The sequence below is a fragment of the Rhinolophus ferrumequinum genome, chromosome 7 (genome assembly GCF_004115265.2).
Source record: "Rhinolophus ferrumequinum isolate MPI-CBG mRhiFer1 chromosome 7, mRhiFer1_v1.p, whole genome shotgun sequence".
Lineage (NCBI taxonomy): Eukaryota > Metazoa > Chordata > Mammalia > Chiroptera > Rhinolophidae > Rhinolophus > Rhinolophus ferrumequinum.
In genome coordinates this window covers 92,404,282-92,417,091 of record NC_046290.1, presented here as the reverse complement: position 1 = coordinate 92,417,091, position 12,810 = coordinate 92,404,282, and the positions used below count along the sequence as shown (strand labels likewise).

General features: G+C 53.9%; 1 protein-coding gene across 3 annotated transcripts; it reads right to left on the bottom strand.

Moving 5' to 3' along the window:
* Nucleotides 1–915: 915 nt before the first annotated feature.
* Nucleotides 916–12,493, bottom strand: SSC4D (scavenger receptor cysteine rich family member with 4 domains). Of its 3 annotated transcripts, XM_033110698.1 has the most exons (11): nt 12,237–12,493; nt 10,039–10,238; nt 8,523–8,558; nt 7,972–8,277; nt 7,162–7,239; nt 6,063–6,377; nt 4,701–4,778; nt 4,062–4,136; nt 3,632–3,943; nt 2,591–2,659; nt 916–1,934 (listed from the first exon to the last, which is right to left on the bottom strand). In XM_033110698.1, the coding sequence occupies exons 2-11, from the start codon at nt 10,202–10,204 to the stop codon at nt 1,618–1,620; spliced, it is 1,752 nt and encodes a 583-aa protein (XP_032966589.1). In that variant the 5' UTR covers nt 10,205–10,238; nt 12,237–12,493; the 3' UTR covers nt 916–1,617. The 3 variants fall into 3 exon arrangements, with proteins under 3 accessions (XP_032966589.1, XP_032966591.1, XP_032966590.1); XM_033110700.1 differs by lacking the exon at nt 3,632–3,943; XM_033110699.1 differs by lacking the exon at nt 4,701–4,778.
* Nucleotides 12,494–12,810: the final 317 nt, after the last annotated feature.

Here is a 12,810-nt window from a genome sequence, read left to right as displayed (position 1 = left end):
TGAATATGTTACTTTACCTGGCTAAAGGGATTGTGCAGATGTAATTAAATTAAGGACCTTGAGATGGGGAGATCATCCTGGATTATCCCTGGGGGCCTAACATAATCACAAGAAGCTTTAGAGGATGGAAGAGGAGGCAGAAGAATCCGAAGAGATTGAGATGGTAGGCTGGAAGGAGGTCATGAGCAGGCGTGGAATGCAGGCAGCCTTCCAGAAGCTGAAAAAGGTAAGGAAACAGATTCCCCCCTAGAGCCTCCAGAAAGAACACCACCCTGCAAACACCTTGAATTTAGCCCAGGGAGAATAGTAACCTCCAGATTAGTAACCTCCAGAACTGTAAGATAATCAATCTGTGTTGTTTTTAGCCACTAAGTTTGTGGTCATTTGATATAGCAGCTGTAAGAAACTAATACAAAGCCTGAAGGCCGGGCCTGGAGGGCAGAGGCTTGATGCCCGACAGTTGCTACTGGCAAGTGACCCAACCTGGAGCTGAAAGAGGCTCTGGCAGGATCCCCCACTTCTCTCTGCCCTTGGAGCTGCAAGTGAGGGGCACCAAAAGCAGCCCCTGGGGAAGCCCCAATGCTACTTTGCTCTTCCTCATCTGCCTTTCTGCCTCCTCTTAATTTTTCGTCTTCTAATTATTCTACCACCTTGTTATGTGACCTTGAGTAGACCCCTTCCTTTGTAGGATCTGGATTTCTCTATATGTAAAAGGAAAGCAGGGATGGGCCAGGAGACCCTCTAGGGGCCTTCCAGGCCTGACACTGTGAGTCAGCATTTCCGAGATGTGATGGGCCTGCAGAGAGCTCTCTGGTGACACTCTTGAACCACCCTCCATTCCCAAGCCTCCAGAGAGTCCTAACCAGTCTTCCTGCTGCCACAAACAATGCACTTGTGTCCAAAGACAGGGGGGACAATGCTTTATTGACTTGGCACCTATGAACGGGTGGCTACAGGGCCCCAGGGTTCTTTGCTATTGCAAAGTAGAGGCTCTGTGGTGGGGGCAGCATAAATCAGAGATGCTGGTTCCAGCTGCAGGGAGGGGCCACTGTCCCTGCTTTGGCCCCTCGAGTCCCCTTATCCAGCCAAGCACCATCTGAGCCCGGGCCCTCATGGAGTAGTCCAGGGCAACGACCCAGGTTCTCCCACAGTCCCAGGCAGTCTAAGGTAAGAGCTGCAGGCCTCTCCTGCCTGCCCTTTTCTTGGGGATTCCAAGATCGGAGGGAGTAAGGGAGTTACCTCCTTTTCAGAGAGCCCCTGAGCCTCCTGGCCTGGGTTCCAGGAAGGCAGAATCAAGGGTGCTATAACAGGAGTCCCACCAAAGAGGAGTTAGGAGTCATTCCCGTCCCCCTAGTTTTCTGTTTTGGCTGAGCAGAAAGTGGGAGCTTTCACTAAATTGGGCCCACACAGCTGATGACAGGTGAGGTCACACAATAAGTTGATGGGATAGAGCGAGGCTCCCCCATGCAGGACCACACCATCTGGGCAGGCTCTCTCCCAGGCCAGGGGAGGGAAGGGCTGAATGAACTGCAGTTGTCACAGGAGGAAGATTTCCTGCCGGAAGAGGGGCAGGCCACCATAGTCTCCCAGAAGAGGTGGTCTGCAGAGCAGGCTGGGTCACAATGGCCGGCACAGGACACTGGCATCCTCGCTGTGGTCACAGTTGTGGGCATCCCAGCGGATGTGAGAACAGAGCAGAAGAGCGCTCTCGTCCCCACGGCACTTGACATTGTCTAAGAGGATAGGGCCTCGACCTGGGCCAAAGTGGGCCTCTCCAGGGGCTGCCAGAGCCTGGCCACAGCCCAGCTGGCGGCACAGGACACCGGCTGCCCGCAGGTCCCAAGCATCATCACAAACAGTGCCCCACCGCTGGCCTAGGAAGAGTTCTACTCGTCCCTCGCATCGGTGGGCTCCATTGGCCAGACGTAGGTGCCCTGTGGGGGGACAAGGCCTGGGGCTGGAAGGCGCTGACCCATGCCAGGCCGTGCCCAAGCAAAGCCAGGGAAGGGAGAGATAGTGGAGGCAAAGGGTGGTCTGAGACACAGCACTGCCCTGGGAGCCACTGAACAAGGGCAGACAAACGAGATTAAAGTAGGCTGGACATCAATCCAAACTCAGTCGTCAGATGGAAGAACATGTACAAGCATCTGTGGGGGTGCTCTGGGCATGCTGGGCACTCCATTTCTGTTCTCTACTTATTCCTCTGTTCATAATCCCAGGACCTTAGCCCCAGGGCTGCTCCGTGGTCCTGTGATTGTGTTCCCTGAAGTCCTCTTTGTCTCCCTTCGCCCCCCGGACTCCCCAAGCTAAGGAGTGAATTGTTTCATTTTTCTCCACAGGACAGGAGGCCCATCCCCTCACTTTGGTCCCGATTCTGAAATCTCTAGGTTCATCGAGTTTAAAACCCAAATCCCTCTCTCTGGATACCATACCTCTATTAATGAGACCAAAGACTAGCACAAAAGGACAAAGGTTTCAGAACCTGGTGCAAATCTGCTGAGCTATATAACTCTAGGTTGTGATCTCCCCCAATTCTGGTCCTTCCCATCCGGATGCCTCCATCTCCCTCTTGGGGTCTGTGGTCACCTACCGTCCCTGGGCCGAGGAGTGGGCACCCGGGTGGTCTCAGAACCATCCTGCAGTCCTAGCTCCTCTGGGCCTGGCTCAGCAAGGACAAAGAAAAAGAGATGACTGTCACATTGGAGAACATGTTCCTTGAGGCCAGGTCACCTCCTACCCTCTCAATGGAAGCCTGATCTAGGGAATAACGAACTTCCAGGACCCTAAAGAACTGCCCCTGACCCCAGGGATCAGAAATGATGACTGCCTGCTTTCACGCTGGGGCCCAAAGCAGAATTCTTTGTAGCCTATCCCTTTGTGGCCAAGGCTACTAGGCGGGGAGTACTAACCGCGGGTGAAGAAATCAATTCCCACACCAATCAATGAACAGAAGCATTTAAAAATGTGTCAGACTCTGCAAACACCTCTTTCCATTGATTCCTCCCAAAGGTCAGACGCTTGATCCCCGAAAGCTAATCACCTCTTACTCTGCGGGTCCTTGACTGAGCAGAACAAAGACAGCCCCGCCCCATTCAGACTTTGAGATTTTGACCCTGGCCTCGGGTGACTCACCCCCGGCCTCACCCCTCACTGCCGTAAACCCCACGCCCTCTCCAGGCCCCGCCCCACTCACTGCAGAGGGCGCTCCCGCCCCGCCCCGCCCCGCCCCGCCCATGCCGCGCAGCGGCGGAGTGCGTCAATGGGCGGGCTCCGCCTCTCTGCGGAGTGAGCGTCCTCTGCCGCTCCGCTCGCTGCAGGCCGCAGGGAGCACTCACGTGCGGTCCCGCCCATGTCTCCACAGATCCCACCCCGCCCGCGCCGCAGTGCGTGCCTACGTGCGGCCAGGCATTTTTCTCAGATGCTGCCTTGCCCCGTCCCCGCCACCGTACGCACCTGCGCGCGTCCGCGATGCAGTGCGTGCCTACGTGCGGCTCCGCCCATTTCTCAGATCCTGCCTGTCTCAGCGGGTGCCGCAGTACGAACCGGCGCGCGGCCCCGCCCATTCCTGGTTGGCAGCGCCGCCTGGCCCGCCTAATGGTGCACCTATGTGCGCGGTTCCGCCACGCCTCACCTGAGCAGAGCGCGCCCGCATCCTCGTGGTGACCGCAGTTGTGCTGACCCCAGCCCAGGTGGAAGCAGTCGCTTAGGCGGGCCTCCGTACCGGCGCAGCCCACGTTGTCCAGCAGCACTGGGCCGCGGCCGTAGCCGAAGTGGCCGAGGCCCGTGGCGCCCAGCGCAGGCCCGCAGCCCGCCTCGCGGCAGGCCACGCGCGCATCCGCGAAATCCCAGTCATCGTCGCACACGGTGCCCCAGCCCCCGGCGTACATCACCTCCACGCGGCCGCGGCACGGGCCTGGGCCCCCCACCAGCCGCAGCCGCCCACCTGCAGGGCGCACAGGCCCACGGCCAGAGAGGCTGGGCTGGAGCCACCTGCTCTGGTGCAGAGCCCCGGCCCCACCCTCTCCCACCCCCCCCAACGGAATCCCTGCTCTTTCACTCACTTTTCTTCCCCGCGGCCCAGGAGGCTGTGGTGAGCAGTGCGGTCTCCCTGGAAGGCAGGGCACCAAATCTTGTAGCTGCGGAGACAGGATACCTAGAGCATTCGAAGGGGACAAAGAGGCCTTCTGGCCTACAGCAGAGGCGCCTACTGAGACACCCCCCAACTGTGCCACACCTGCACCCCACATTCAGCCCCAACCCTAGAGTCATCATATTGATTGGTGTGGTGGAATCCTCAGCAAACCTGATTGGAATGAACCTATATCCAGGCATTATCCTAGTTTCAATTCCAATGATAGTTTCAGCCCTAATTCCAAATGTGCTTATATCCTTTATTCAAGCTTTATCTCAAACCTCTCACAAGGCCTCTCAATTCCCAACTTCAGTACCAACCCAAATTTTACTTCAGAGCTTTGAAGAAATCTCTTACTACCCCCTCCCATCCTGCTGCACTTTTCAGAGGTCTGGATTTCATCCTTGCTCCATCTGCTCATCTGTTCTCTCACCCACCTCTACCATCTGGTCAAAAGCCCTGGGCTACTAGTCAGGGCCCCCTTCCTGTGGATCCAAACAGCCTTCTCAATTCTCAGCCCTACCCGCCTTACCCCTACCATTCTAGCCTGGAGGGCTACACTCCTTACCCTCTGGCTCTGTGTGCCAGGCCCAGTCCTCTCTTGTGACTGAGGGTGGCAGTGCTGTGAGAGTGGGGGGGGCCAGAACTAGAGCGAGAGAAAAGGGAGCAGGGTCAGCCTTTGGCTGTCAGGGTCATGTTGTCTCTCTGAAGAAGAAAACAGATTTTACTTCCAGAGCTGGAGGCTCAGCCCCAGTTGGGGTCGAAGAAGGTCTGTCCCACTTCGACAGCAGTTGTAATTTACTTGTGCTGCATAGATGTACACCTCACAGTTTATACAGGGCTTTCCCAGACATGCTTTCATTTCTGTCGTGTTCTCAGAAACCCAATGTGTGTCCATGACGGGCACACTGTGGAGGGCCATGCATAACCCTGCGAGGCTTGCAGAACAAGACTCATCCCAATCCTACAGGTAAGATAAGACTTGAATAGGCAAGTATACTCGAGACCATGCAGCAGGGTTAGCCATGACTTTGCCAGGGCTCACTGTGTGACCATGGCTATGGCTCTGCCTCACTGGGTCTCAGCTTTCCCATCTGTAAACTGGGAATGATGGCCTCTGGCATGGACAAGCATTTTATATCTTATAGAGGAGTCCATCTGTGAAGTGCCATTATTGGCCCTACTATTTGTATTTGCTCAGAAAACCTCTCAAAATGGGAGAGGACCCAGGAGAGGGAAATATTATAAGAGCATCAAAATTACTGAGGGTAATTACTAGGTAATTATAGGAACAGACTTGGGCTACAATGGAGTATTTCTGGGGCAATTCTAGAGTACTACCGTGTTTCCCCGAAAATAAGACCTAGCCAATCAGCTCTAACGTGACTTTTGGAGCAAAAATTAATATAAGACCAGGTCTCACATACTATAATGTAATGTAATGTAATGTAATATATAATACCGGGTCTTATATTAATTTTTGCTCCAAAAGACACATTAGAGCTGATTGTTCAGCTAGGTCTTATTTTCGGGGAAACAGTATTACTTCGAAGTAGTCCATGAAGAGTACTTAGAAATTGCTAGAAAAATCTATAGACATTCTCGGCGTAGTGCTAGATCATTCTGGAGTATAGAATGATTCTGGAGTATAGGTAGAGCAATATTGCCTTATTACACAGCTGTGGAGCTCACTACAAAGAGTACTGGGTTCTCCTGGGCACTTCTAGAGCAGTCCTGAGGTATTAAAAGTAATTTCGGGGTCTTCCTGGATTGCTCTGAGAAACACCAAAGAAGCCACCAACCCGCTCCCGCCCAGGCCCCCACTCAGCCTCCTCCAGCATCAGGGCAAGGCTCCATCCTGCCCGCAGGCCCCGCCCCCCGGCCGGCTAGGCCCGCCGGGCCCGCCCAACCGTGTCCCCCGAGCCAGCACCTGCGCAGAGCGCTCCGGCATCCTCGTGGTGGCCACAGTTGTGCACGCCCCAGCCCAGGCTCAAGCAAGCTGCTAGTCGGGGCTCACTGCCTTCACAGTGCACGTTGTCCAGCAGGATGTGTCCCGTGCCGTAGCCGAAGAAGGCGTTAGTGGTGGCAGCCAGGGCTTCCCCGCAGCCCAGCTGGCGGCAGACCACGGTGGCGTCTGGCAGTCCCCAGTCGTCGTCGCACACTGTGCCCCACAGTCCGCTGTGCAAGATCTCCACTCGGCCCTGACACGGGCCCGCACCCCCCACCAGGCGCACGCTGCCCTCACCTGGTGATCGCGGATGGGGTGGGGGTTGGGCAAGGAGCAAATCCCTCAGGGCTCTGCCTCACATCCTCTCCTAATCCAATGGGCTTCCACGATGCCCCAGGCTGGACATACACCCACAGTGCATGTTGCCCCAGGACCTAAAACCCAGGAGGAGCTACTACTCACGCCCAAGGCACTGCCTTCCACAGGCCAGACTGGGGGTGGTTTGTGGGATCAGAGGACAGATTGCTTTGACTGTGTAACTAACTGCCTAAAAGCAACCCTCCCTGCCAGTCTTGCCAATGCTCTCCTAAGCATCTAGGTTGTGCTGCTCCCCCTTTAAGACTGTAGTGAAAGCCTTCTCACCTTTCCAGGTGCAGCACCAACAACTGGTCCTCCAGGAAGACCTTCCTGATCTCTGATGTATTGGACCCTCTCCCTCCTCTGGACTTCCTTGCCTTTTCTGTCCCTCTTTTAGGGTACTTTTCATTTTCTTGTTCTACATCATAATCAGCATTCCTGTGTGTATCTGACTCTCCCATTAGATTAAGCTCCAGCCCTCATCTCTCTCACTTTCTCTAACTTTGTGCTGACTATTTTTAATCATTGCACAGGAATTAATCCTCCTTCTCTATCCAGATGGTGAGCAGCCTGAAGGAGTGCAGGAAGCAGGGTGGTGAAGGAGAATGACCAAACTCACCCATCAGTAATCCTTCTCTTCCCACCACTTAGGGTAGATATGGGAGACTCTTCTCTGGGACCCTCTCCTAAGGCTCAGGTGGTCCCCCACATTGCCCTTACTTACCTTTTCCATTCGGGGGAGTTGTAGGGGGCGCCCTACTGGTTAACACTTTCCTCGTTGGGGGCTGCGTGGGCAAGAACTCTGGGAAGGAATCAGGATGGAACGGTGGAGGACACTTGGGTCTTTCTGTTCTCCATCCTCATACCCACAGATGTGGCAGGGCATGGACTCCTAAGGTACCCGCCCCTCAGGACCTCTGGCTACGCAAAGGGTCAAAGCAAGAAACCCTGGGGTAGGACAGGAGAAAGGGCCCCCTGAGTCCAGAAAGCAGTGGCTCTAGAGGAATTCTTTTAGTTCTAAAAGCAGCATCACATCTCTTGAGAACTTGTCAGAAAGGTAAATTCTCAGGCCCCACCCCAGACCTGCAGAATCAGAAACTCTGGGATGGGGCCACAATCTATGTTTTAATGAATCTTCCAGGTGATTTTTTTGAAAACTAAAACCACTGCTCTCTGTCAAAGCCTCTCAAGAGATTTCTATTTCAGTTCTATGCCAAGTGGACCTTATGGCCAGTGTTGACCCCAATCATCTGGTTTTAAAAATGGGAGGGGGGCTCTGCTGGGATAATCAAGGCCCTACACAGAAAGAGTAATGTGGGTTTTAGGCCAAGGTCACATTGAGCCAGAAGCACCACTGAGGCCCAGGGCCCCTGACAGCCAGCCTTGAGCTCTTCCCCAGCACCGTGAAATGCACCACCGGCTTGGTTTTCTACAAGGAAGTGTTACTGCTGGGAAGTCCCTTTATTTATCTAGCCTTCAGCCCCGCCGCATGCCCCAGTCTGTCTGCCCTCCTAGATCACAGGCCTAGGCTCACCATCGCACAGGACGGCCACGTCCTCGTAGTGGAAGCAGTTGTGGACGCCCCAGCCTCGGCTGCCACACTCGCTCAGAGCAGCTTCCTGCCCACGGCACTCCACGTTGTCCAGCAGAATGGGGCCTCGGCCCTGGCCAAAGGCGAGGGGCCGCGGCACGGGCAGCGCCAGACCACAGCCCAGCTGACGACAAACCACATTGGCGTCCACCACGTCCCAGTCGTCGTCACAGACGCTGCCCCAGGAGCCACCATGCAGGACCTCCAAGCGTCCCCGGCAGCGGCTCGGACCCCCCACCAGCCTCAGCTCTGTGGAGAGGGTTGAGCTGGCACCAGGGGGATCCCTGGGTCCAACCTACAGGATGCCCACCTTGCCGTAAAGCTGTGGGAGCCTCGGGAACAATCCCGTTTAGGTTTTATTTCTCCCTTTCTATAAAATGGGGAGACTGGTACAATCCTTTAGGGGGCATCTAGAGAACTAGAGGTATTCTGTCTGAGCATCTGAGTACCTGGGGTCAGGACAGGGTCGGGGAGGGAGGAGCAGGGGCACCTACCTGGAAAGGGCAGTGGAGTGGGCTGTAGGGCACTGGCTGAAACAGAGTGAGAAGCGCATTGGCCCTCTGCCCCCTCCCTTGGTGGCCTAGCCCCAGGGGCACAGCCTCCCCTCCCACCAGAGTCCTTACCATCACCTACACCTGCTTTCCCGAAGCCTCAGCTTCGCTTTCCCTGACTGACCCAGTTGGCCTCCTTGCTTCACCCGTCTCCCATTGGTCCGAGGGCCACCCCAGAAAGGTCTGCCTGAGACCCAGTTCTGTTTATCCCACTCCACTGCTAAATTTCTCAAAGACTCTCCATTTCTTGCAGGAGTCCCAGTCCCTGAGCTTTCCCTACAAAGCCTTCTAGTATCTTCTGACCAGCCTTACCTTACTTCTTAATCTCCCATCAGTCTTGTCTCTAGGACTTTGACCCTGCAGTCTCCTCTGCTTAAACAGTTCGGCTACTCCTGCTCATTACAGCCCTGCAGCTCCTTCAAGACCCAGCTTGGAGCCCCCTCCTCCAGGAAGGCTTTCTGGAGCCCTCAGAAGTACTCTCTATTCCTCTGAATCCCTGGGCACCATATCCATGCCCCTTTCCAGGACTTCTGCCTGGTGATGTGGCCACGCCTGTCTCATCTTGGTGTCCCCCAGGGTCCCCTGCCCAGAGTATGTTACTCAGCAGATGCTCAGTAACTTTGCCTTAAAACTGTAAACTGGCTTTGAGATTCATTATGCTTTCCCCCAAAAGTTTTACCTAGATGAGTCCTTCTGCTTCAACTTTCCTGTACGTACATACCAGGCACTGTGCTTACTGCTTTACGTAGCCTGGCTCACTTAATCATTAGGACAACTTACAAGGCAGGTAGGATTTTGCAGATGGGGAAATTTCAGATTTAATGAAGTTAGGCAACTTGCTCAAGGCCACATGACAAAGGGTAGAACTGGTATTCCAACCCAAATAGCCACACTCTTTACCATACAATTCTGAGTACATTGTCTGGGACGTGAGGAGGAAGCAGGGAAATTGGCCCAGCATGGGAAATTGAAAACTCCATAATAGCTCCTCACTTGTGTACAGGGTGTTACTGTACTCAGACACTTTCACATACGTCACCTCAGAGAATCCTTACCACAATGCTCTGAGGCATGTACTAGTGTTCCCATTTTACAGATGAAGAAACTGAGATTCCGTTGCTTTTTTAAGTTAGGATAATTCCTAGGTCATTTGATTCCATCTATTCTACTATCTGCCTTTCTAATAGCCATTGGTAAGCCCATGTACTTTTCTTCCTTCCCTGTTTTCAATGTCCCCTGACTGCCCACACTCCGGGTACATTGAGCCCTTACCTTCAGCACTGAGCCCTCCACTGCCCTCAACTCAGATCCCTAGCTTTTGTCAACCTTAGACAAATGTCAGAGCTGAGAAAATGCTGGAAACCACCTCATCTGAAAACCACCTCCCCCCATAATTTTACAGCTGGGAAAACTGAGAGCCAGAAAGGGGAACGGTCAGGGGCTGGGGGACAGCACTCACCCAGTGGCAAGAGGAGGAGGAAGGACAGGGCTGGGGGGAGGGGTGCAGGGGCAGTGCTCCTGTCTCCCGGCCTCCACCCCCTGCTCTCCTCATCTGGCTGGGTTCCAATTCTCATCTCCGCTTCCTTGTACATCCAGCCAGTCAGTGGCATTTCTGATGGTTCCATCAAGGGGACAGTGGAGAAGTCACAGCTGGAACATCTGGAATTAAAGATGCCAAGGCACTTCTTCCAGCTGGAAGGGCCCAATGAGAGCTTCAGGGGGAAGTGACATTTCTCCTTTGCTTTGGCATTCTGAGTGGGGGCAGCAGAAGGAGCAACAGCTGGGAGCTGAGAAGGACAGGATGACAAACTGAAGCTAATGAGGAGTGAGGTCTGGCTACAGCAGCGAGTGCTGGGGGATGACGTTGGAGGGTTGCCTGAGCCCACACCCAGACAGGTCTATGTGGCTGTGTGGAAGGTTCAGAGTTTATCCTGAGCGGAGGGCAGTGTACCCCAAAGGGTGGTGTTGGTGCCACTGGTGGCAAGCCACATAAATTTAGGAGGAGATAGATGTACATTTATTGTTTTGATTTCATTGATTTTTTTTTTACAGTGCCTTCTATTTATGGAAAAGGATCCTGATTTTCCATTTATTGGAACAATATAAAGCTGCCCTTTAAAGTTAATTTAAATCAGAAGAAATGAGGCAATTCAAAGAAAAAAAATCAAGGAAATATAGTTCCAATGACTCACAAATATGAAAACATGGTGAAGGGCTGGGAGAGTAAATGCCATTTGGGATTCTGTGCCTTTTTGGGGTGGGAAGCCGTTGAGGATTTTTTTGTTAAATTTTGCATTGAGGTACACAAACAAAAAAAGTGCATTAATCATAAGTATAGAGCTCAGTGAACATTTGCAGCGTGTAACCAGCACCCCAGAAGTGCCCCCACGCCCCTTTTCCTCACCGACTGAAGGAGGGGTTGCTGGTTCAGGGGATGGTTCTGCTTGGGACATATTGAGAGCACAGGGACATGGATGCCCCTCCCAGCACCCCCCACCTGTCCTTCCCCCTGGCACACAAACAGTCTGGTTGGGGAGAGGATGAAAACCTATCTGCACGGGGTTTTCAATACCCCATTCATGGGGCCCAGGACAGCCCCCAGTGGAATAATCAGCTTTTGTCCTCCCTCTGCCTGGCCTGGGGACAGCTGGGAGATGGCAGTTGTGAGGTGGGGGAGCCACAGTCCAATCTTTGCGAAGGGGGATTCATAGTGATCTGGGCCTGTCCCCCACCTTCCTAGGACTTGGGCCACCCACCTCTCAGGTTGCTGGGACACTGGCCCCCCAGGTCGGCCCCCACTATTTGAGTATGGGGACACACAGCTTCCAGGGAACCTAGCCAGGAATCCTCAGGTCTCCCCACTGTATCCCCGCCACCCCAGCCCAGTAGTGAGGGAGAAGCACCCTTGATGCTGACCCCACTGACCTCAAGTCCTAGCTGACCCAGTGGATCTTGTGGAGCCTGCCTACCTCCAGCTCCAAACTTGGCCCTAAGCTTACTCCTGCCTCACTTCCTGGGAACCTTGGTCAAAATGAAGCTTAATCATTCCCTGTCCCCTATGAACCTAGCTGTCTAAAGCGTTCCCACTCCCTCCCCACCCTTTATTAGTGCACCTTTTGCCCTGAACTGCCTCTTTAAGTGCGGGGCAGGCAGCATAACACAGTGGTTAGAAGCATCAGTGTGACCTCACTTCACTAAGCCTCACTGTCCTCACCTGTAAAATGGGGTTAGTAATACACTTACCTCTTGTTGCTAGGTGAAATAAGCTAAAGTTTATAAAAGTTTTAGCCTAGTGCCTGACCCACTGTAAGTGTGATAGCTATTATTGTCATTATTACTGTCTCTCCATCTAGACTGTGAACCCTTGACAGCAAGGACCAGATCTTATTTAATGGTAGCACATGGTCCAGGATGGGTACTCAGGAAATGTTTGTTGAATGACTGGATGAAGTGTAGGGCAGCAAAATCATGGAATAAAGTAGTCAGAAGGGGTCCGGGAGAGATCCTCAAGGACAACTCCACATCTGACCACTGGAAAACTTTGTCTCTCTCTCTCTCTCTCTCTCTCTCTCTCTCTCTCTCTCTCTCTCTCTCTCTCTCTCTCTCTCTGACACACACACACACACACACACACCAGCAAAAGTGAAGGATTCATACCTGGGGGAATGTTCTGGGCTCTTTCTGTCCCTTCTTCTACAGTCAATCCAAGGTCAAATCACTTTTTCTGCCCCCAGAAGTTTAGGAGGGGGTAGGATCTCCCAAATGCAAATCAACACAGACTTTTCTTCTTTTCTTTCCAAAGCTGGGAGGTGAGCAGATGCAAAGTCCCTGTCCATGGATCTGGCTGGTGGTCCCAGCCTGTCCCCACCCGACCTTAGGGGCAGAGGGAGGCAAAGGGAGAGTGGACGTGGCCTGCACAGTCTGGAGAAGCCCCAGAGAAGGGGCACCCAGGCAGAGGAGGAGCTATGGGGCTGGAGGGGCCCTGGCTTGGACTCTCAGGGCCAGGCAGCCCCTCCCTCCCCTTCCCCCTCACCCCAGGGCTCAGGTTTCAGAAAGGCCGGATAGGTCTCCACCCCTTTGCAGGGCAGCCAAGCATCCCTGATCTCCTGTGACGGCCCTGATCCAACCTTTCGTCCTGTTGCCTGGGGAGTCCCCTGACCCACGTCCCACCTGGGGGTTTGGAAACATGGTTGCAGGAGCCCGAGTGTGCACAGTGGGCTTCCCACATGGG

Excerpts from the sequence above, each read along its gene's own strand:
- SSC4D (XM_033110698.1), bottom strand. The coding sequence starts at position 10,204 with ATGGAACCATCAGAAATGCCACTGACTGGCTGGATGTACAAGGAAGCG. Across the intron at positions 4,137-4,700 it reads CTGGCACACAGAGCCAGAGG|CTACAAGATTTGGTGCCCTG; the intron begins GTAAGGAGTGTA and ends CTGTCTCCGCAG. Across the intron at positions 1,935-2,590 it reads CACTCCTCGGCCCAGGGACG|GGCACCTACGTCTGGCCAAT; the intron begins GTAGGTGACCAC and ends GTCCCCCCACAG.